The 22206-nt window shown below is 39.0% G+C and overlaps 1 protein-coding gene across 3 annotated transcripts in view; it reads right to left on the bottom strand.

The window, feature by feature from the left end:
- THBS4 (thrombospondin 4) overlaps positions 1 to 22206 on the bottom strand; it is a 74846-nt gene that overhangs the window by 36228 nt on the left and 16412 nt on the right. Inside the window, exons 1-4 of one of the 3 annotated variants that reach the window (XM_070743229.1) lie at positions 19051 to 19168; positions 15421 to 15624; positions 6297 to 6544; positions 1998 to 2103 (exon numbers count right to left, since the gene is read on the bottom strand). In XM_070743229.1, coding sequence (XP_070599330.1) covers positions 1998 to 2103; positions 6297 to 6544; positions 15421 to 15624; positions 19051 to 19141 — 649 coding nt within the window. In that variant the 5' untranslated portion in view covers positions 19142 to 19168. Of the gene's footprint in view, positions 1 to 1997; positions 2104 to 6296; positions 6545 to 15420; positions 15625 to 19050; positions 19169 to 22206 lie in introns of those variants that run through there. The other 2 variants (XM_070743230.1, XM_070743231.1) reach the window with 2 other exon arrangements.

The raw sequence follows: 22206 nt of genomic DNA, 5'->3' as shown, positions 1-22206 counted from the left end.
TACACAGTTAAAAGAGTTTAAAACATTTAAAAAAATGTTTTAAAAGCAAAACATGACAGCCTGAATTAAAAACAACCACAATAATACAAGCACAAGAGTCCCACAAATATATTAATTCTGGATCTGGGAGAAAAGCCAAGAATTATGGGCTTCCCACAACCGCTGGCAAGAAACTCCTGTCTGTATCTTGGGGGCAGGGAGGGGCTATTTCGGGGCTGAGGCTGAAAAAAAAGAAGGCATATTTCCTTGCTACCACAAGATGGTCACATTTAATAAAGGGAACCCAGAGCACATCCCCTCTGTCCAGGTAGCGGGGTTGGGTCCTGCATTGTGTTACTGCTGGTTTGCTCAGGGACATGCTGCACACATGCTTTGCGCACTAAAAAAAAGGGCTTCTGCGCATGCGCAGAAGCAAAGAAACCAAGATGGTGGTACCTAGGGCACTGCCGAAAGAACAGGCTCAGAGGTATGGCAGGCCACCAAGTTACTACCTATTCTACAGAACTGGTCAGAACTGGTAGGAATCCACCTCTGCCCCCTAAATTTCCCCAACTAAGCCCCATCCATATGTTTCATTATGGCCCCACCCACTTGGCAGTACTCAACTATTAGTCACATATTAAGGACATCCTAATGTTGCCCATCCCTGAAATAAAAAGGAATGCGATAAAGGACAACAAAAAGCTTTTATGCTTCCAGATTCTAAAGAACAAGAGTAGTAATTAAATATGCCACAGTGGGAGCTGTATGGTTTGCTACCTAATTTTTAGTGATTATTTTCAAATTTGCAGTTAAGCATATAAACCAGCTGTTTGTTGCTCCTAGTTCGGCTGGTTCTAAGAACTAGTGGCAGCGATAGGCGGGAGGAAGCTCATGCGAACCGGTGTTAAAGGGTTTAGAGCCATTACTGATATAAAGTGATACTTTTCAAAAACAGTATTTATGAAAGACCTGTTTTTTATATGTTGCATAATACAGCTATGAAGCATGCTTTATATAGCGTTATTTCTATTCTTTAATTTATCTCAGAAATCTTTATTTATAGAGAATTATGGCATCTGACTTGTATCTAAGTAAACATATGCAAAACATATCAGTCACATAAAAAACAAACCCGTTCTAATTGAAGTATTATATGTAGACTCTATATTGAGAACCTGTTTGGTCTAGTAATTAAGGCAACAGATTAAAAACTGGGGGATTGTGAATTTTAATCCCATTTTCGGCATGAAAGTTGGCTGGGTGACTTTGGGCCAGTCATTGACTTTCAGCCCAACCACTTCACAGAGTCATTGCTGGGTAGACTATAAATAAATAAAAAATGTATAATTCTACTATATCTATTTATCATTAATTCCTATTGATACACCAAATACAGTATACTAATTTTAACACGTCCATATTCTTTTCGATTTTATTTGCTAACAAAATTGTTAAATTTATTTTTTGTTGTTAAGATTTGCTAAGTCAAGGGAAGTGTTTTTAATAGGAAAGTGAACACAAGAACAAGGGGACACAATCTGAGGTTAGTTGGGGGAAAGATCAAAAGCAACATGAGAAAATATTATTTTACTGAAAGAGTAGTGGATCCTTGGAACAAACTTCCAGCAGACGTGGTAGATAAATCCACAGTAACTGAATTTAAACATGCCTGGGATAAACATATATCCATCCTAAGATAAAATACAGAAAATAGTATAAGGGCAGACTAGATGGACCATGAGGTCTTTTTCTGCCGTCAGACTTCTATGTTTCTATGTTTCTCTATGTTTCAAGATATATTAGGAAAGATGTCCACCAAGCAAATAAATTTCTAAGAACGTGAACATCTAATGTTAAAGAACTCCTTGAGTGATCATGCTGCTGTAGAAGTGCATTCAGCATATGGTAAGCAGATGGCTTGGAGTCCCAGATAAAAATACAGCTGTATGAAGGCATTAAATAACAGTTTCGTGTAGAGTTGCTTGATTTATCTACAATCAAGATATCAACCTTACCTGAATACTGAACTGGTGGCTCTGTCTGTGGGAGAAAACAGTCCTGTAGAGTTTCCACTTGGGACAAGGACCCCCTTGAAATCAGCTTCAAGTCATCTAAAGTCTCCTGGACAATAAAAAAATACATCTAAAGTCTCATGGACAATAAAAAAAATAGGGGGCAAAGGAAGGTTCTATTGCCTTCATTTTATTGTTTGTTAGCCGCCCTGAGTCTTCGGAGAGGGGCGGCATACAAATCTAATAAATTATTATTATTATTATATTATTATTTATACTTTGATTTTCTGACTACTGACATGCATCGAATATATATGAAGCAGCCAAACCTTTCCTTTAGAAATGCATTAGATCTATCTGGATATAGTTTCACCAATAAAATAATTCCATGCCAGGGGAAACTTCAGCCTTGAAAGACGGCGTTTAAGGGATGACTTGATCAAAGTGTATAAAATCATGCATAGGATAGAAAAGGTGGATAGAGAAAAATTCTTTTCTCTATCACACAATACTAGGACAAGGGGGCACTCCCTAAAGCTCATAGGTAAGAAAGTGAGGACAAATCAAGGGAAATATTTCTTCACCCAGAGGGTCGTTGGTTTATGGAATTCACTTCCAGAAGAGGTCGAGACAGCTGTCAGCCTTGATAGCTTCAAGGCAGGATTAGACAGATTCATGGATGCCAAACATATAGATGGTTATTGAAACGGATGTCCAAGTGCTGCCTCTATGTTGGTTGAGGTAGGCAGGATTCCCTTGAGTACCACTTGTTGAGGGTCAAGGGAAAGGGAGGTCTTGCCTTCTCTTTCTGATCAAGATCCCCATGGACAATTGGTGGGCCACTGTGTGACACACAATGCTGGACTCGATGGACTTTGGCCTGATTCAGCATGGCTCTTCTTATGTTCCAATACAGAAGAAGTTTAGCAACTTTATGAATAGGTAAATTTTTTTCACGTAATCTCCACAGAGTATGGGACAATAATATAGCTGTTGTTTTTGTCTCTCATACAGCCAGCATATGTCTGTGTTCTGCATGCGGTGTGTATACTGTACATATCATATTCTGCATGCTGTGTGCATACATTCTTCTCCTTTGAAAAAGGAACAAGACAGAAGCAAGCAACACAGCAGAGGTCTTCCAGTTATGAGAAGGACTGGACCTTGCAAAGACCTCATTCAAGTATTATGCTAAGGGAGATGACCTGGTGGATTCCCTCTTCTTGCCTGTACACTCTTCCCATCCCACCCTTTTTCTTTTATGTACACTGAAAGCATCTGCGCCAAAGACAAATTCCTTGTGTGTGCAATCACACTTGGTCAATAAAGAATTCTATTCTATTCTATCCCATCTGTGGGATAGAAGCAGGGCAAAATACAGGTAGCTCTCAACTTACGACGACTGAACTCAAAATTTCTATGGCTAAACAAGACAACAGTTGCATGAGTTTTGCTCCATCTTGCAATCTTTATTGCCACAGTTGTTAAGTGCTATTTAGTAAGTAACCCGGTTGTTAAGTGAATCTGGCTTTGCTTGTCGGAAAGGTGATCACATGATCCCCGGCCACCGCAACTGTCATAAATGCATGCCACATGTGCCCAAATGTTGATCTTGGGATCACGGGAATGCTTCAACAGTCGTAAGTATGAAATAAAGGTTATTTCACTTTTTTCAGCACTATTGTAACTTTGAAAGGTCACTAAATGAATATAGTCAAGGGCTACCTGTACTGCACAAAGGATAGGCCAAGGTTTGGACTAAGAATCCGAACCATTCTCCTTTATTTGGGATGAAAGGGCCCTATGGGTTTCAAAGGGCATGGCAGCAATGCAGTGATTTCACTGGAGCATGGGGCTGAAATTCTGTTCGTATTTAATGTTGGGGGAGCTGATCATTTTTCTTTTAAAGCAAACTAAGCAGTTGGTGAGAATCAATTGTTTTTACTACCCATTCTGTGGGTGTGGCTTGTTTTATTTATTTATTTATTGTTAGAGTTGAAAGGGACCATGAAGGCCATCGAGTTCAACCCCCTGCCCAAGCAAGAAACCTACAGTACACCAGTCAAGTGGCAGTTCAATCTTCTCTTAAAAATGTCCAGAGTGTTGGAGTTCACAACGTCCGCTGGTAGGTTGTTCTATTGGTTGATCGCTCTGACCGTCAGGAAGTTCCTCCTTATCGCCATGTTGAATCTCTCCTTGGTCAGCTTCCAGCTGTTGTTCCTCGTCCAGCCCTCTGGTGCCCTGAAGAATAAAGTGATCCCCTCCTCTCTGTGACATCCCCTCGTATATTTGTAGACTACTATTATGTCCGCTCTGGCCCTCCTTTTCTCTAGGCTATCCATGCCCAGTTTCCTCAGTCTCTCTTCGTAAGTCTTGGTTTTCAATCCCTTAATCATCTTGGATGCTCTTTTTTGCATCTTCTCCAGAGTTTCAATGTCTCTTTTGAAGGGTGGTGACCAGAACTGAATACAGTACTCCAGGTGTGGTCGGACCAGGGCGTAGTAGAGTGGTATTAAGACTTCCCTGGTCTTGGAGTGTATTTCCCTGTTGATGCAGCTTAGGATTGTGTTGGCTTTTTTAGCTGCTGCTGCACATTGTTGGCTCATGCTTAGTTGATTGTCCACCAAGACTCCGAGGTCTCTTTCGCAGTCGCTACTGCTAAGAGTGGTTTCTCCCAGGTTGTATGTGTGTCCAGGGTTTTTTCTGCCTAGGTGAAGGACTTTGCTCTTGTCAATGTTAAACATCATTTGGTTGGTGTGGGCCCACTGTGTTGGTCTGTCTAGGTCTTTCTGTAATTTGAGCCTGTCTTCTAGGGTACTGGCTACCCCCACCAGCTTGGTGTCATCTGCAAATTTGATCAGTTGCCCTTCTATTCCCTCATCCAAGTCGTTGATGAAAATGTTGAAGAGCACAGGGCCCAGGACTGAACCCTGTGGTACCCCACTATGGGCATGGCATGGTTTGGTGGGTGTGGCAAGGGAAGGATATTGCAAAATCTCAATTCCCTCCATACTCCAGGGGAAGGTTACTGCAAAATCCCCATTTCCTCCTGATCAGCTGGGACTCAGGAGGTAGAGGATAGTGTGGGACCAATCAGAGGTGGCATTTACCAGTCCTCCAAACTACTCAAAATTTCCACTACCAGTTCTCTAGAACTGGTCAAAACCTACTGAAACCCACTTGCTGATGCTAAGATACAGGAAGCTTCACGCGTCTTTGTTTTATTACAATAAAAACTCTGAAAATCATACTACTAAAAATTGCCAGAATAGTTTTCGCACAAAATTGGAAGGGAGGAGGGAAGAGACATTCCTAAGTAAGATGAGGTAATAAGAAAAACTATAGAATGTGCCGAAATGGATATGATGACAAGACGGTTAAACAATCAAGAAGAATCAGAATTTTATAATATTTGGAATACATTTTATGTATGGTTAAACAAAAACAAAAATTTAAATGATTTAAAAATATGTATAGATATTATAAATAGCTTTATTTTGTTAACTTTATAGGTAATAATTATATAAAAACATTTTTTTTCATTCGAAATATTAAGATTGATTTTATAAGTTATTAGTGAAATTTTTTTTCTGTACTAGAAAGACTTCTAAAATAAGTGGGGTAACTGCAACCCCAAATAGATGTTAAATGTATGTACGTCTTGTTTGTCATTTTTATGGAAAATTTAATAAAGTGTTGGTAATGACCTTTAAAGCCCTACATGGCATTGGGCCAGAATACATCCGGAACCGCCTTCTACCGCACGAATCCCAGCGGCCGATAAGGTCCCACAGAGTTGGCCTTCTCCGAGTCCCGTCGACCAAACAATGTCGTTTGGCGGGCCCCAGGGGAAGAGCCTTCTCTGTGGCGGCCCCGGCCCTCTGGAATCAACTCCCCCCCAGAGATTAGAACGGCCCCCACCCTCCTTGTCTTTCGCAAATTACTCAAGACCCATCTTTGTCGCCAGGCATGGGGGAGTTAGGATATTCCTTCCCCTAGGCCATTACAAGTTATGTATGGTATGTTTGTGTGTATGTTTGGTATTTATAATAAGGGTTTTTAGTTGTTTTATTAAATTGAATTGTTACATGTTGTTTTTTTATCATTGTTGTTAGCCGCCCCGAGTCTGCAGAGAGGGGCGGCATACAAATCCAATAAATAAATAAATAAATATTTTTTTAAAAATTGCCAGATTTCAATGATGAATTCTGGGAGATTCCAGGCATGCAAATATGGATCAGGAACACTGGGCCATAAGCTCTTTCATCAGAAACAATTCCCCCCCCCTCCTTCAAAACTCACCTGTGATTTCTTCTGAAACGTTCGTAATTCTATGGATTCTGAGCTTTGCAGCAGCTCAGAAAATATTTTAGGCAACGTTTGAACAGAATCCACCTGCACACAGTCCACGTACAATTCAGCTTTACTGTTGCCATGCTGCACTCCACTTAACCGAAGGAGGACTGTGTGGCGCTTTCCATCAGCCAAAGGCACATTGGGGAAGACCACGGCATTTAATTTCCCATCGTTCCTCAAATACCTCAGAGAAACTAACAGAAAACAACATTATTGGAAAATGTGAATGCAATAAAATTCACAACAGATAGTAGAAATATCAGTCTGTTTGAGAAAGTGTTGAACCGCCTTCTGCCGCACGAATCCCAGCGACCAGTTGGGTCCCACAGAGTTGGTCTTCTCCGGGTCCCGTCGACTAAACAATGTCGTTTGGCGGGACACAGGGGAAGAGCCTTCTCTGTGGCGGCCCCGACCCTCTGGAATCAGCTCCCCCCAGAGATCAGAATTGCCCCCACCCTCCTTGCCTTCCGTAAGCTCCTTAAAACCCACCTCTGTCATCAGGCATGGGGGAATTGAGATATTCATTCCCCACAGGCCTATACAATTTATGCATGGTATATTTGTGTGTATGTTTGGTTTTTAATAAGGGGTTTTAGTTATTTTAAATATTAGATTTGTTATATGGGGCGGCAAACAAATCCAATAAATAGGTAGGTAGGTAGGTAGGTAGGTAAGTAAGTAAGTAAGTAAGTAAGTAAGTAAGTAAGTAAGTAAATAAATAAACAAACAAACAAACAAACAAACAAACAAACAAACAAATTACGGTTGTTAGCCACCCCGAGTCTACAGAGAGGGGCGGCATACAAATCTAATAAATAAATAAACAAACAAACAAACAAACAAACAAACAAAGTGAGTATAAAATTATAACAACTCTTTGCCTACACAGCTGTTCTTAGGTGAAAATCCTCTGTTATAGTAAAATAGTCCTGTACCTGACTTTATAACTGTATCTATATCTACATTTATATCATATGATATTATGGTCACTTCCCAGGTGGACTACAATAATGTGCTGTACATGGGGCTGACCTTAAGGCAGTGTTCCCTCTATTTTTTGGGGGGGGGGGCGGAAAAGTATAGTGTCTGAGCGGCAGTCCCTTTGGGACTGGGCGGCACAGAAATAATAAATAAATAAATAAATAAATAAACAAATAAATAAACAAACAAACAAACAAAAAACCCACCCTGTTTTGCCTCAAAGAATTTCAAAATAAAATACTGTATTGTGTGTCTATAACAGTGAGCTCATAATAGGGCAACTCTATCAATATCAAAATGCCACTTAAATAGTTCAGCTAGTTTCAAACTAGATTTTGATTTTCTTTCTCTCTTCCTTACTCCCATTCTTTTTCTTTCTTTTTCTTCCTCTCTTTTTTCTATCTGTTTCTCTCTCTTCCTCTCTTCCTCTCTCTCTCCTTCCCTCTCGGCTTCTGGGCAGGTTTTGAAAACTCTGAGATGATGATTTTTAAGTGAGCGATTGCTCACTGCTCAGCTTAGAGGGAACTATGCCTTAAGGATACCCAGAAGTTTCGGCTGGTACAGAATATAGTGGCACAGGCCTCCAGATGGGGTACATGAGTTGCACAGGTTGCCACTTTGCTTCCACATCCAATTCAAGGTGCTGATTCTGTTCCTTAAATCCCTTCATAGCATGAGCCTGGTTGCAGGACACAGGCTGGGCAGACTGGGGAAAGAGACCCAAGGGAACCTGGTCTAGAATCCCTACCTGGGCAACTGTAACCTTGTAGCCAGATTAGGATCAAACTAGATATGATATGAAATACAATACATCTAACTTGCCCTTTATTCCTCAAAATTAAGGTTAATTCTGAATATTCAAAATATCATATAATTTTCAGTCAAAGAAGATAAAATAAATATATTGAATGTTTCTTATTTTTATTTTTTAAATGAGCAAAGCAAAATAAAAGCCACTTGATGGCAAGATAGGAAGCATACGAAAGAAAGGAAACTTCAGATCGTGCAGAATGCAGCTGCGAGAGCAGTCATGGGCTTCCCCAGGTATGCCCATGTTACACCAACACTCCGCAGTCTGCATTGGTTGCCGATCAATTTCCGGTCCCAATTCAAAGTGTTGGTTATGACTTTTAAAGCCCTTCATGGCATCGGACCAGAATATCTCCGAGACCGCCTCCTGCCGCACGAATCCCAGCAACCGATTAGGTCCCACAGAGTTGGCCTTCTCCGGGTCCTGTCAACTAAACAATGTCGGTTGGCGGGCCCCAGGGGAAGAGCCTTCTCTGTGGCAGCCCCGACTCTCTGGAACCAGCTCCCCCCAGAAATTAGAACTGCCCCTATCCTCCTTGCCTTTCGTAAACTCCTTAAAACCCACCTTTGTCGTCAGGCATGGGGGAACTGAGAAATCTCCCCCGGGCCTATACAATTTATGTATGGTATGCTTGTATGTATGTTTGCTTAATAATGGGGTTTTTAAAATATTTTAAATTGTAAATTATTAGATTTGTCATAAACTGTTTTTATTGTGTTGTGAGCCGCCCCGAGTCTACGGAAAGGGGCGGCATACAAATCTAATAAATAAATAAATAAATGAATGAATGAATGAATGAATGAATGAATGAACAAACGAACGAACAAACGAAGGAAGGAAGGGAAAGAAAGAAAGAAAAAAGAAAGAAAGAAAGAAAGAAAGAAAGAGGGAGGGAGGGAGGGAGGGAAGGAAGGAAGGAAGGAGGGAAGGAGGAAGGAAAGGGCAATATGTCCTTAGGACTATCTTAAGCAGAGATAAAATTTTGAGTAAAACTGTCCTCAGCTTTTTTATTTATTTTTTATTTTTATTATTTGGATTTGTATGCCGCCCCTCTCCGAAAACTCGGGGCAGCTCACAACAAGCTTTCTTGGACTTGTATCCTTTATGTCCTTTTGAGGTATGATGGGGCTACAAGGCTGGGTGGGAAGAAACTGTTTTCTCACTCACTGAATTGCAACTTTAGATAGATGAACACATGCTGGCCTTTGAGCCTGGCAGGTCTCCTGCATATATGTAAGATCTGGAGCAGAACTACACAGAAAGTCAGTGAGCAAGAAAAAAACCAGAAAAAGGTAGAAGATCCTAGAGCTGGCAAAGGGCCAAGAGACTGGAAAGCCTGAAGGCAGCAAGATTGGATAGAAGATCAAGGCTCATCTGAGGGGGAGGAATCTCGTTTTTGGAGAGAACAGGAGGGAAACGCTGTCTAGGACCAAAGGCATAATTATATTTAAAACATCTGTGTTTCTGTCCCCTTGCGCTACAAAAAAAAAAGTTCGAATTACTGGTGCCAATAGACAATGAAGTTGTTTTCAATGTGGGGAGCCCAAAAGTCCCTGTTCCGTTTCTGAGAAAGAGTGGCATTTTTACAAAATGTAAGATACCAGAGATGTCATCAAACAGTTGATGACAGGCTTTCAAAACATTATGTTTAACTGAAGTCACGTCATTTATAGCAATTTTTAAAGGTAAGCCATTTCGTCTCAGAGAGAAGCTTACAGATGGGAGTGATATTGAATGGAAAGCATCTGAAAATATTGTTGCCTACCCAAAAGGGAGGCTTTCAGTTCCCAGATGCTTCTGTGATTATTTGTTTCATTTCTAGGAAACAGGTTTTTATTGTTTTAACCCAGACAGTTTTTATGATCTGAAGAAAATGAAGACCTTTAAGACAAACCGCATTTCTTAACCAATTAGATGTTTAACCACTTAAATCAATGTATTTTTAATAATGTTCAAAATCTATTGTATTTTGAATGTAACATTTCTAAAGAACAAGGATTTCACTATGAAAAAATCTTATCTTGCAATTATTTATTTATTTATTTATTTATTTATTCATTCATTCATTCATTCATTTATTAGATTTGTATGCCGCCTCTCTCCGTGGACTCTGACTGTAGAGTAACTGTATTCAAATAGACTACTTTATCCAGGTATAGACTGCTTGTTTAAAATAAATGTCAGATATTAAATTTTACTTTCAATAACTTTTAGAAAAATACAAGGGCTGACAAATTTCAAAAGAAATTCTGCACAAAGTGTTATTCCATAATTACTTTGACTCATAAACATTATGAAAAACAAGGATTGTATCTACCACTGGTATTTATTTATTTATTTATTTATTATTATTATTATTATTATTATTATTATTATTATTATTATTTATTAAATGTATATGTTTCCTATCAATTTAAGGCAACCCTGGCAGCTTTAATAGATATAACAGATATACACTTGGAACATTGTAAAGACATTACCTGAAAATTATTGATCTAAGAAAACTACCATATTTTTCAGAGTATAAGACACACCCTACCCCCCCTAAAAGAGGCTGAATATTTGGGTGCGTATTATAAGCTGAATGTAGCTTTTGCTAAGCTTTTTTAAAACCCTAATGAGGTGCTAACGTGATCTTCCATGCAAGCTAAGTGATCTTCCATTTGCCTGCTTCTTTCATTGCTGCTCCCTCCAACAATCAGCTGAGCCTTTTTTCAGCCCTAAGGAAGTGCTAACATGAAGCGATATTCTGTGTTTTGCTAGCGAAGCGATCATCCCTTTGCCTGATTTTCACATTGTTTCTCTCTGAAAAGAGAGAACTAAAGTGTTTTAGAAACTGTTTTTTATTCCCAGCCAGGGGATAAAGGGCAAGCACGTTAGCTAAAAACCAGCAAATTAATGTGCTGAAGCTGACCAGACTAAAGACCAGCCAGATGAAAACCTGATAGGCAGATTATTTTTTCCTTATTTTCCTCCCCCAAAACTAAGGTTTGTTTTATACTCTGGTGCATCTTATATTCTGAAAAATACAGAATAATTAAAAAAGGAATAAAAATGCTTTCCAATGTGAAAAGAGCAAATATACATTTATAAAAATGTGTTTTGCTGTTCTTCCTTTTATGATTAACTAGATCTTTTCCCTAAATCAATAGTCTGAAAGATCTAGATGTCAGGTTATATTGCTAATTTTATTTATTACTGTTTTCTTTTTAAATGGTTTTGTTATGGATTTTTCGTAATAATTTATCTATTTTTTATTCTAATAAAAATTAAATTAAAAGCAAATGCTAATTCAGTTTCGAGCATGCTCCCCTCATTAGCTCTTTGAACTTGACCTCTGTGAAGTTGTTTCTTTTTTGATCAAGTAGGTGTCTCTCATGATCAGATACCAGAATTTTAATTAAGTTATGGTTGTATGACTGCTATGATAATAGGCAATATAAGTTGCATTCAAGATGACAGAATAATTTAAAAATTATTGGTTTCAGGTGTATCTATTTCAAAGCAGCTATAAAACCATTTAATAAGCAAACATCCACTAACATCTTCACTATCACTTTTAGGTCAACTGAAGATTCAAAAGATTTTTCCAACATAGTCTCATGTAGAGTTAATTACAATAATCCAATCTAGAAAGATTTATATTGTTGATAGGATATAGAAGAGATGTCAAAAAGTAAAATCAAGATAATGGCTACAGCTGCATGATCAAAGCCCTGTTTCTTTTACATGTGTAATACCCAGGACTTTGATCACAGTCATGGTTACAACACACAGTAAATATAATGGGGCGGGGGGAATCACTTCCTACAATTCAGTTGAGGAATGATGTTACTTGGTTTGGCCAATGAAAGGAAGAAAACACCAAGCTCAGAGAACACCAAGGACCCTTCATTTCATCCCTGAGCTACAAATATTCTCTTTTATTAATAAAATGCATCTCTCTCTGTGCACAAATGGCCAAGACTTTGTGTTGGGGTTCATTGACTCTACTTTGAGAAGGACTTTCATCCTGATCAAAGAAGGACATCAGAAAAGCTTTTCTCCAATATTAAGATAGATCAAAAGCAAAGGTAGATCAAAAGGTGTCTTCACTGAATCCTTGTTAAAATCCCATGGTCTGAGGATTTACAGTAAAACAGTAATATTCCCAGGTTTTTGGTTCTTCTTTGTTCTGCTGTTATGATGAGAGACCATGATTTCCCAAGAGATTCTATATAAATGTTTTCACAGATTTTAGAAGCAGGTGTTGTATTTTCATCACTCCTTGAAACTAGACCCCATCATATCTGTGTCTAATCAAAGCTAGGAAACTAAAAAAATGTGAAGGCATATAAATGATGTGGGAAATATACTGAAGGTGAAGAGAGGCGCAAACATATAAGATGTGAAATAGGAGAGGGAATGGAAGAGGAGGAAAAAAGATTAAACAAGACTGACCAAAAGAAAAAGAAACTGTGAGAAAATAGAGTGAAGTGGGGCAGAAGGTATAAGCAGAAAAATGAATCGAGTGTAGTTCAAACTAGAAAAAGAATCCGAAAGAAGAAAAATCTCAAATGAGAAAATAGAAAAGGAAATTTATAGAGAAAGAGACAAGGAAGTAAGCCAGGAAAGCTGTAGATCAAAGGACTCCAAGAAATGCTTTCAGGATATATAGAGAGCAGGAGTCAGTTTCAAGGCTGGAGGCAAATAAGCTTAGAAAGCAAATTATAGTGCCAAAGCAATTGCTGGAAGGAAAAATTGGAGTACAGAAAACATTTCACTGAAAAGCCTTAGACAGAATAGAAAAACACAGAGGGGTGTTGGAAATATGTTCCTCCAATCACATCCTTATGAGAAAAACTGAAAGGGTATCACTGAAAAATCCAGCCAGAACTAAAAATGTTATTCTAATTTATTATTAGTTTATCAAAATATAAAGTTCAGCGAAAAATGAAGAGAGTGGCAAAGTAGGAGAGGAAAAAGTGAAAAGGAAAAGGATAGGGGGGGGAAGGGGGGAAAGAAAATAAGTATTGACTTTAGAAAGAGAAAAGGGAAAAAGACAGACAAGTTTTCACAGTAGAATAAGGTATTATTACAGCCTCAACAATTTAGCTTTACACAGTACTGTAATATATATTAGTCATTTCTATAACAACAAACTTATTTAATCAGAAAAACCCAAAGTTTCATTTTTTTTCCATCTCCATTTTTTTCCATCTCAAGCACAACATCTAGCACAAGGTTTCCAACTGGAACAAAGTTAGTTGTATTCTTTTCTTTGATTAAGGCAATCAATTTAACCATCTCTGCTAATTCCATCAGTTTCTCCAGCCAGTCATTCATTGTGGGAATTAAAGTATCTTTACATTTTTGGGCATGAAACATTCTTGCTGCTGTCAGGATTTTTAACAAGAAAGTCCCACATTTTAAAATGTTGTTCTATAATTAAATCCCAGCAACTAAGGTGCCAAAGAATATTTACCATATTTTTCAGGGGATAAGATGCACCAGAGTATAGACTCATACAAGAAATTACTTATTTACAAAGTCCACAATTAACTGTGGAATTAGTTATCATAGGTTGTGGTGATTGGATAGGTTTAAAAGCGAAGGAGACCGTGTCTATCTAGGGTTATTTATTAATTGGATTTGTATTTTATTAATTTTGACTTGGTGTTACATCTGGTGGTAGAAGTCTGTAAGGGGCGTGTATAAGCGCACCACTATGCCTACCATCCCTATCCTATTGTTTGACTAAATAGATAGATAGATAGATAGATAGATAGATAGGTAGGTAGGTAGGTAGGTAGGTAGGTAGGTAGTATGCCTTAAAATTCCAGTTATAGGAAACAGTGGGATAGAAGGGGTATATCTCCTGCTTGCAAGTAACCTGGGAGGATCAGGTTGACAAAAAGCTTTTAGGCGGAAATAGACCTTGGTTGATCCTGTAGAGGTGTACAGTACTTGCGTTTCAGATCTGAGCTATAGCTCTAAAATTCAGTTTAACCAAGTTCCCCTTTGCTCTATTGTCTGATTGTAGAAAGCATTTGCACTTGGAATATTTAACTTTCTCAGTTAGAGCTAATCTCAGGGATCAACTATATCGTTTTCTTTTCTTTCATAGGCAGAATTCAGCATGTGCACTATCTATCAAATTCTTCACTAATTTGAAACAGGATTTTTCAAGGAAAAGAAGAAAAGCGTTTTACTCTTTTCTTTATTCAATTTTATCTGTTTCGATATTACTTGTTTTTATGTTTCCATTTTATTGCTTTGTAAGTTGTTTAGTGGATAGTAAGATGGGGAGCATATAAATTTAATACATAAATTGGGGGTGAAACTCACTTAAATACTTCATTGTTTCAAATATCTTGCTGGCAAAGAGAAGGAATCAACAGTGATGAAGAAACAAGATTTTGCTCTACACTACATTTCCTTGAAAGTAAAAAAGCAACAAATACCATAGTGAACAACTTAACAAAATAAAAAAGGATTGTGTTCAGGTGCCTTGTTTCCTAATATTAGTCCTGTTAAAATTTATTTAGCAGTATTGTAGTAACCCCCTATTGATATAAGAACGCCATCACATTTGAAAGAATTAAGAAAAACTCTAAGGAGCTAACAAAATGAACCAGACATCAGATAACAAAATTATTTTCTTTTATTTTTCTCAGTCTACTTTGGGAATGAAACACTTATTTTTCCTCACTTTTTTCCCCAAGTCTGAGATGCTGACATATGAATAATGAAGAGCAAAAAAAAATATCTCAGAATTGATGTTGGCCTAATTACTATTTCAATCTCTGCTTAAATGAGCAGGGTCCCAGAATCAAAGTAAGGATGTAAAATCCAACCAATGAGGAAGCGGACAGGCTCCGGAATAACCACACTCACTTAATTGCAGAAAGTAACAGCAACTCCTGATAATGGGGTAATAACAACAACATAAACAACATAGCCGTGCCTGGCAGTTATTTATATCTCTCGCTGCCAGGCTGAGCCAGCCAATCCTGGCTCTGTATTTTCCCGCTTAGGAAACGGGATGGCCTATATTTCCCAGCTGTCCACAGGACATAATAAAGGAGAAGATTGAAAAGATTAAAAAATCTTGCATGTAGCCCCCTCCGCAGAACATCTGAGTCTAATTGCATTAATTGATTCAAGAAAAGCCACCCAGAACCCTATGAGTCTTCTCACCAGAAAACTTGCTAAGCTACATCCTACATTTGTAAAATGAATCTCAAATCAATTAGCAGATATAAAGTACATCAGATGTTTTCATTGTGTACAACTTACCTTTATTTACTCGTCCCATTACTATGAATTCGAAATATTTTTTATTTTCATTGGAGGAGTATAACCCAAATATAAGGGCAGTACTTTTTGATTGTAGTCTGAATGTTGAGAGCACATATATTTCATTGACAGTAGGGTCAGCCAAAGTCTGCTGTAAGTAGGTCTTTACAAGTTTCTGGTTGGGTGTTGAGAGGAGATCCAATACTATAAAGAGAGAAAAAGGAAGTTAAAGAGTTGGTGATTACAATTTCCAAAAAAGAACCTGGATGTAACTCATGAAAAAAGGGCTTACATCCAACTGGAGTGTCATCTTAACTTATTTCACACACAGTTGTACATGGCCACCTATGATTCACAATTAAACTTTTTAGACCTCAATGCCACATTTTACGTTTAAACAGCATCCTGGCAACTCCTCTTCAAAAACAAACATTTTTGGAAACTTAAATTTGACTAGATTACATTTAGATGCAAATAAAATAGCTAAAGATGACTACCTTCCAGTTATATATTTAATATTGATATTAATATTTAATATCAATATTAAATTTATATATGCAATTATTGTATCCTCTCCAACTAAACATAATTGGGTTACAACATTTGGAAAAAAAGATTTGTACTTTTGTATAGGAAATCATATAGGAAATTTCAATGGATTGTTCCTAAATTTATTTCAAATTGTTCTTTTTTCAAAAATAAATTCTACTGGCTTTTATTAAGCACCATGAGAACATTTTAACTATTTAATATATCTTTCAAAAATCCTCATCAGCAAGAGGACTCTGGTCATTGTCCCTCAATGGGAATCATCAGATTTCACCCTAAATTGACTTTATAAGTCTGCTTCCACTTGGTGACTATATGTTTATTTTTGCAGAATACAGTCCTCCAAAAAGTACCTTTTGTTTTTAACCCAGTTAAAAATGAAGAGCTAGGGGAAGAAATGAAGACTTGGAATTGCCCTTCAACTTCATCAGCAGCAGACTGAGTAGACTCATAAATTATTTGATCACAGTCTTGCCCAATAACAGGAAACATATTAGATTTCAAGTTATGTTATAGTACTTTAGAGCATAAACAAATCTGTATCCGTTTATGCCATTCAATCTTTTTTTTTTAGTATGTTTCCTCTTTTTGGTTGATGTCTAGAAGAAGTAGTGAGACATTATCCAGCAAACTATATAATTTTTTCCACTGAAATTACCTATTTTCTTGAGCGTCCTTTTAGAAAACATGAAATTGATTTTGTTGAACTCTATTGGGTTTTGTCCCTCTTTTTTTATTTCTATCTTTTACTTCTTTATTCTATTTGATTTTCATTGCTTTGTAGTTCTAGCTGAGTGAGATCTTATTACTTTCTTTTTGTTTTGGTTTTTTTTAATAATAGATGGCAGGGTATGATTTTGAATAAACAAATCAATTTTGCATAAACAATATTCTTTAAATTTACCAAGAAAAACATCACATTGTAATTAACAAGAGTATTCCTTAGTTAACAAATAATTATTTTTCTAACACAGCATACTTAACGTGGGATTAAGTTCCATTAAGATTTGACCTAGGATGTGCTCTTTTACAGGACTGTCTAATAACATAAAGCTTTTGATTTTTTTTCTTAGCAATAACCTAAACATGCTACATTCAAATGAGAGATCCTTGACACAAGCTAGAGATCTTTAATGTATAATTTTCTTAATACTGTTGCTATTGACAAAAGAGAGAGAAAGGTGCAGAGATAAAACAAAGACAAACAAGTCTGTATGCCAAACTGTGACAAAGTATGGAAACAAGGAACAGAGATTCACAAACTTATGAAGATGATCATTTATTTATTTATTATATTTATATGCCGCTCATTTCAAAGCTGACTTAGAGCAGCTAACAAGTGGGATAGATACAACGGTACTAAAATACAATAAAAAAACATAATAAAAACAGTAATATAATAAAACAATAAAATAATATCCTAAAAAGAACTATATACACAGCAATCAATCTAATTCCAGGCCTGCCAGAAACCATTCTTTATGATTTTTTATTTAAAGAGAATTTATTGCAGAAAAAACAATTGCTGCCAACCTGCCTTCCACTGAGGACCTGTATACTGCAGGAGTCAAAAAGTGGCCAGTGAAAATATTTGCTGATCACTCGCATCCTGGACATAAACTGTTTCAACTCCTACCCTCAAAACGTCGCTACAGAGCACTGCACACCAAGACAACTAGACACAAGAACAGTTTATTCCCAAGTGCCATCACTCTGCTAAACAAATAATTCCCTCAACACTGTCAAATTATTTACTAAGTCTGCACTACTATTACTACTAGTTTTTTCTCATCATTCCTAGAACCCATTTCCTCCCACTTATGACTGTATATATATCCTTATTGCTGCTTGTATCCTTAAGTTTTTTTATTAATATTGTTTCCTCATTGCTTATTTGATCCCTTTGACAATCAATAAGTGTTGTCCGCATGACAAATGTATATTTTCTTTTATGTACACTGAGAGCAGATGCACCAAAGGCAAATCCCTTGTTTGTCCAATCACACTTGGCCAATAAAGAATTCTATGCTTAAAAAAAAAAAACCTCATCTAAGAGAAAAGCTAAGGGAGTATCAAAATCTGAATTCGAAAAACAGATTTCTGTAACAACACAATCTGAATTCCCCTTTCTTTAAAAAGAAGCATCTTTGGCACTGGTAATCTCTAAATTAGAATTCTTCCACATTTTTTTCCACAGAGAGAAAGGAAGGAAAATTAGTTGGATTCTTTCTTTCCTTCCTTCCTTCCCTCTTTCTTTCCTTCCTTCCTTTTCTTTCCTTCCATCTTTCTTTCCTTCCCTCTTTCTTTCTTTCCTTCTGTCTTTCTTTCCTTCTGTCTTTCTTTCCTTCCTTCCCTCTTTCTTTCCTTCCTTTCTTTCTTTCCTTCCTTCCCTCTGTCTTTCTTTCCTTCCTTTCTTCCTTTCTTTCCTTCCTTCCCTTTTTCTTTCTTTCCTTCTTTCCTTCCCTTCCTTCTTTCCTTCCATCTTTCTCTCCTTCCTTCCTTCCCTCTTTCTTTCCTTCCTTTCTTTCTTTCCTTCCCTCTTTCTTTCCTTCCTTCCTTCCTTTCCTTCCTTCTTTCCTTCCTTCCCTTTCTTTCCTTCCTTCCGTCTATCTTTCCTTCTGTCTTTCTTTCCTTCCTTCTTTCCTTCCTTCCCTCTTTCTTTCCTTCCTTCCTTCCTTTCTTTCCTTCCTTCCCTCTTTCTTTCCTTCCTTCCTTTCCTTCCTTCCCTCTTTCTTTCTTTCCTTCCTTCCGTCTTTCCTTTCTTCCTTCCTTTCTTTCCTTCCCTCTGTCTTTCCTTCCTTCCTTCCTTCACTCCTTCCTTCTTTCTTCCCTCTTTCTTTTCTTCCTTCCCTCCTTCATTCCTTTCTTTGAGGATTCCGTAGCTGTTGTGTATTGCCCCTCAAACTGCCCGCTCAGCAGGAACTCGGGAGTCCACCTGGACATAACTGCGTGACCTATCCTGGTTCGTCCTTCTCTCTTCCAAAGCGCAGCTGCAGCAACGAGGGGCACAAACGGGGGGGGGGGGGGTGTTCCCGCCACCCCTCCCCCGTCCCTCAAGTCTTTCAGAGGGACCCGCCGTACCTTGAGGGGCGAGCTGAGCGCGAAAAGCGGGAGAAAAGTGCAGTAGAGCCTGCAGCAGGAGAAGCAAAGGACCCGTCCGCTGGCTCCTCATCCCGCCCACAGCCCCGCTTGCCGGCTCAGTTGATTTGGCTCTCCCCGAGGCTCCGTTAGTCTTTGCCTTCACGCACGTGTGAGGAATGGGGAGACGAGGCGCCCGGTTCCCCCTTTAAAAAAAAGTGGAAGCTACCTGATGCCAGGCCCCTCCCTCCTCGAACGGCGGCGGCCTCTCCGCGCCCCCCTCCCACCTCCCCGCAACTCCAGAAAGAGCTGGAGAATCGATTTAGGAAAAGGGGGGCAGAGACCCGGGACTGGGCTCAGGTAGCCAAACTGCTACTGGAGGAATCCCCAGGCGGGATTTGGAAGTTCGACCCCCGGATCATAGAAACAGAGAAGATTGACGGCAGAAAAAGACCTCATGGTCCATCTAGTCTGCCCTTATACTATTTCCTATATTTTATCTTAAGATGGATATATGTTTATCCCAGGCATGTTTAAATTCAGTTACTGTGGATTTACCAACCACGTCTGCGGGAAGTTTGTTCCAAGCATCTACTACTCTTTCAGTAAAATAATATTTTCTCACGTTGCTAACCAACTAACCTCAGATTGTGCCCCCTTGTTCTTGTGTTCACTTTCCTATTAAAAACACTTCCATCCTGAACCCTATTTAACCCTTTAACATACTGTATTTAAATGTTTCAATCATGTCCCCCCCTTTCCCTTCTGTCCTCCAGACTATACAGATTGAGTTCATTAAGTCTTTCATTGAGTTCATTAAGTCTTTCAATATGTGCCAGTCAAATGAGGGATAAAAATCGTCCCTAATTTTTGCACCTATGTAGAGTATTATTACAAAGCTTCACCAGTCTGGAACCCGCATTGCATATCAGACATTGATATAATCATAGAAACATAGAATATTGACAGCAGAAAAAGACCTCATGGTCCATCTAGTCTGCCCTTATACTATTTCATGTATTTTATCTTAGGATGGATATATGTTTATCCCAGTTTAAATTGTTTAAATTCAGTTACTGTGGATTTACCAACGCGTCTGCTGGAAGGTTGTTCCAAGGATCTACTACTCTTTCACTAAAATAATATTTTCTCATGTTGCTTCTGATCTTTCCCCCAACTAACCTCAGATTGTGCCGCCTTGTTCTTGTGTTCACAATCGAGCATTGCATATCAGACATTAATACAATTGAGAGTCCAGAAATATTTCACAAGAGTTCTTCGCTCCTCCGCTCTCAACAGAATAGCTTCTTCCACTAGACTTGAAATGCTGCGATTAGACAATTTACAACTACCTCGCCTCCGATTTGATCTAACTATAGTTCGTAAAATCGTATACCAAAATGTCCTTCCTGTTAATGACTACCTCACCTTCAATCGCAGCAATACATGAGCACCTAATAGATTCAAACTGAATGTAAACTGCTCTAAACTCGACTGCAGAAAATACGACTTCAGAAACAGAGTGATCAATGCCTGATATGCACTACCTGATTCTGGGGTTTCTTCCCCAAATCCCAAAAACTTTAACATTAGATTGTCTACAGTTGACCTCTCCCAGTTTCTAAGAGGTCTGTAAGGGGCATACCAGCCCTGTCCTCCTGCCTTATTGTTCTCCTTTATAATTACTTTTTACTTATGGGTTTTTTACAAACTACTATCCTGTACATGTTTGACAAATAAATAAATAAATAAAAATAAATTTTATTTTTTATTTTATTTATTGGATTTATATGCCGCCCCTCTCCGAAGACTCGGGGTGGCTAACAGCAATCATAAAAGGACCGTTGAACTTACCTGAACGGTCTTCTCGCTGCACTGTGAGGAGAGTCCAATGTGGGTTGTTCTTCAGCCTCATTGGCAGGGACTGAGTTAAAAATTAACATAATTATGTCCCGCCCCCCTCTACCTCCTCAGGTTCAGTCAAGAAAAACGAAGGAATAGTGTAAACAAACCAATTTTATTAACTAAGAAGTTAAACTGGTAACGAACTGAACCCCTGGGCCAAGAAGCCGGGAGGGTTTGGACTCTCCTCACAGTGCAGCGAGAAGACCGTTCAGGTAAGTTCAACGGTCCTTCTCCCCTGCACTGTTCGGAGAGTCCAATGTGGGATATACCCAAGCAAACCAACTAGGGCGGGATAGGCTGGACCAGGGGTGTCTGAACACAAACCCGTTGCAGCACTCTGCGACCGAATGCCGCTTCCGATGAAGCGAATGAGTCTATACGGTAGTGTCTGATGAAAGTCGTGGGGGCCGCCCAGGTTGCGGCCCGACAGATGTCATCGATTGACGCCTGTGTGTTCCAGGCGGCAGTGGTGGCTGCACTTCTGGTAGAGTGAGCCGTGATTGTCCTTGGCAAAGGTGTCCCACGTGTCCTGTATGCCTCCATAATGCAGGACCGGATCCATCGGCTGATAGTTTTAGAGGACACCTTGTTGCCCATGGATCCTGGGAAGAAGGAAACGAATAATGCTTCTGATTTCCTGAAAGAGCTGGTCCGTCGAATGTAAATCTTTAGAGCTCTACGGACGTCCACTTTGTGCCAGCGTAAGACTGACGGGTGTGAACCGTGGGTACAGAAGTCCGGTAATATTATGTCCTGGGATCTATGAAATCTTGTGTTGACCTTCGGCAGAAAGCTGGGATCTAACCGAAGAGTAACCCGATCTGGGTGGAACACGCAAAGGTCCGGCCGGACTGACAATGCCGCGAGTTCCGACACCCTGCGAGCAGATGTGATGGCCACTAAGAACGCTACTTTGATTGATAGAAGGCGAAGCGTGATTTCTCTCAGTGGTTCAAAAGGAGGGCCTGTAAGGGCCTGTAAGACCAAAGTCAAATCCCAGGATGGGAAGTGATGGATAACTGGAGGAGAAAGATTCGAGGCTCCTCGGAGAAAGTCTTTAACCCATGGATGATGGGAAATCGGTCGAAGGGGGTCTGGTCTTAAGACCGTGGCGATAGCTGCCACCTGCCTGCGAAGGGTGTTTGGGGTCAGCCCTTCGTCCAGCCCCTTCTGTAGGAAGTCTAATAGATGTAAGATGGAGGCTGAGCGAGGGGGGATCTCTCGAGCTCTGCAGAATCTACAAAACGCTGCCCA

The sequence above is a fragment of the Erythrolamprus reginae genome, chromosome 2 (assembly GCF_031021105.1).
Source record: "Erythrolamprus reginae isolate rEryReg1 chromosome 2, rEryReg1.hap1, whole genome shotgun sequence".
Classification (NCBI taxonomy): Eukaryota; Metazoa; Chordata; class Lepidosauria; order Squamata; family Dipsadidae; genus Erythrolamprus; species Erythrolamprus reginae.
The sequence above is the reverse complement of the archived record's forward strand: the minus strand, read 5'-3'. Positions and strand labels throughout refer to the sequence as shown.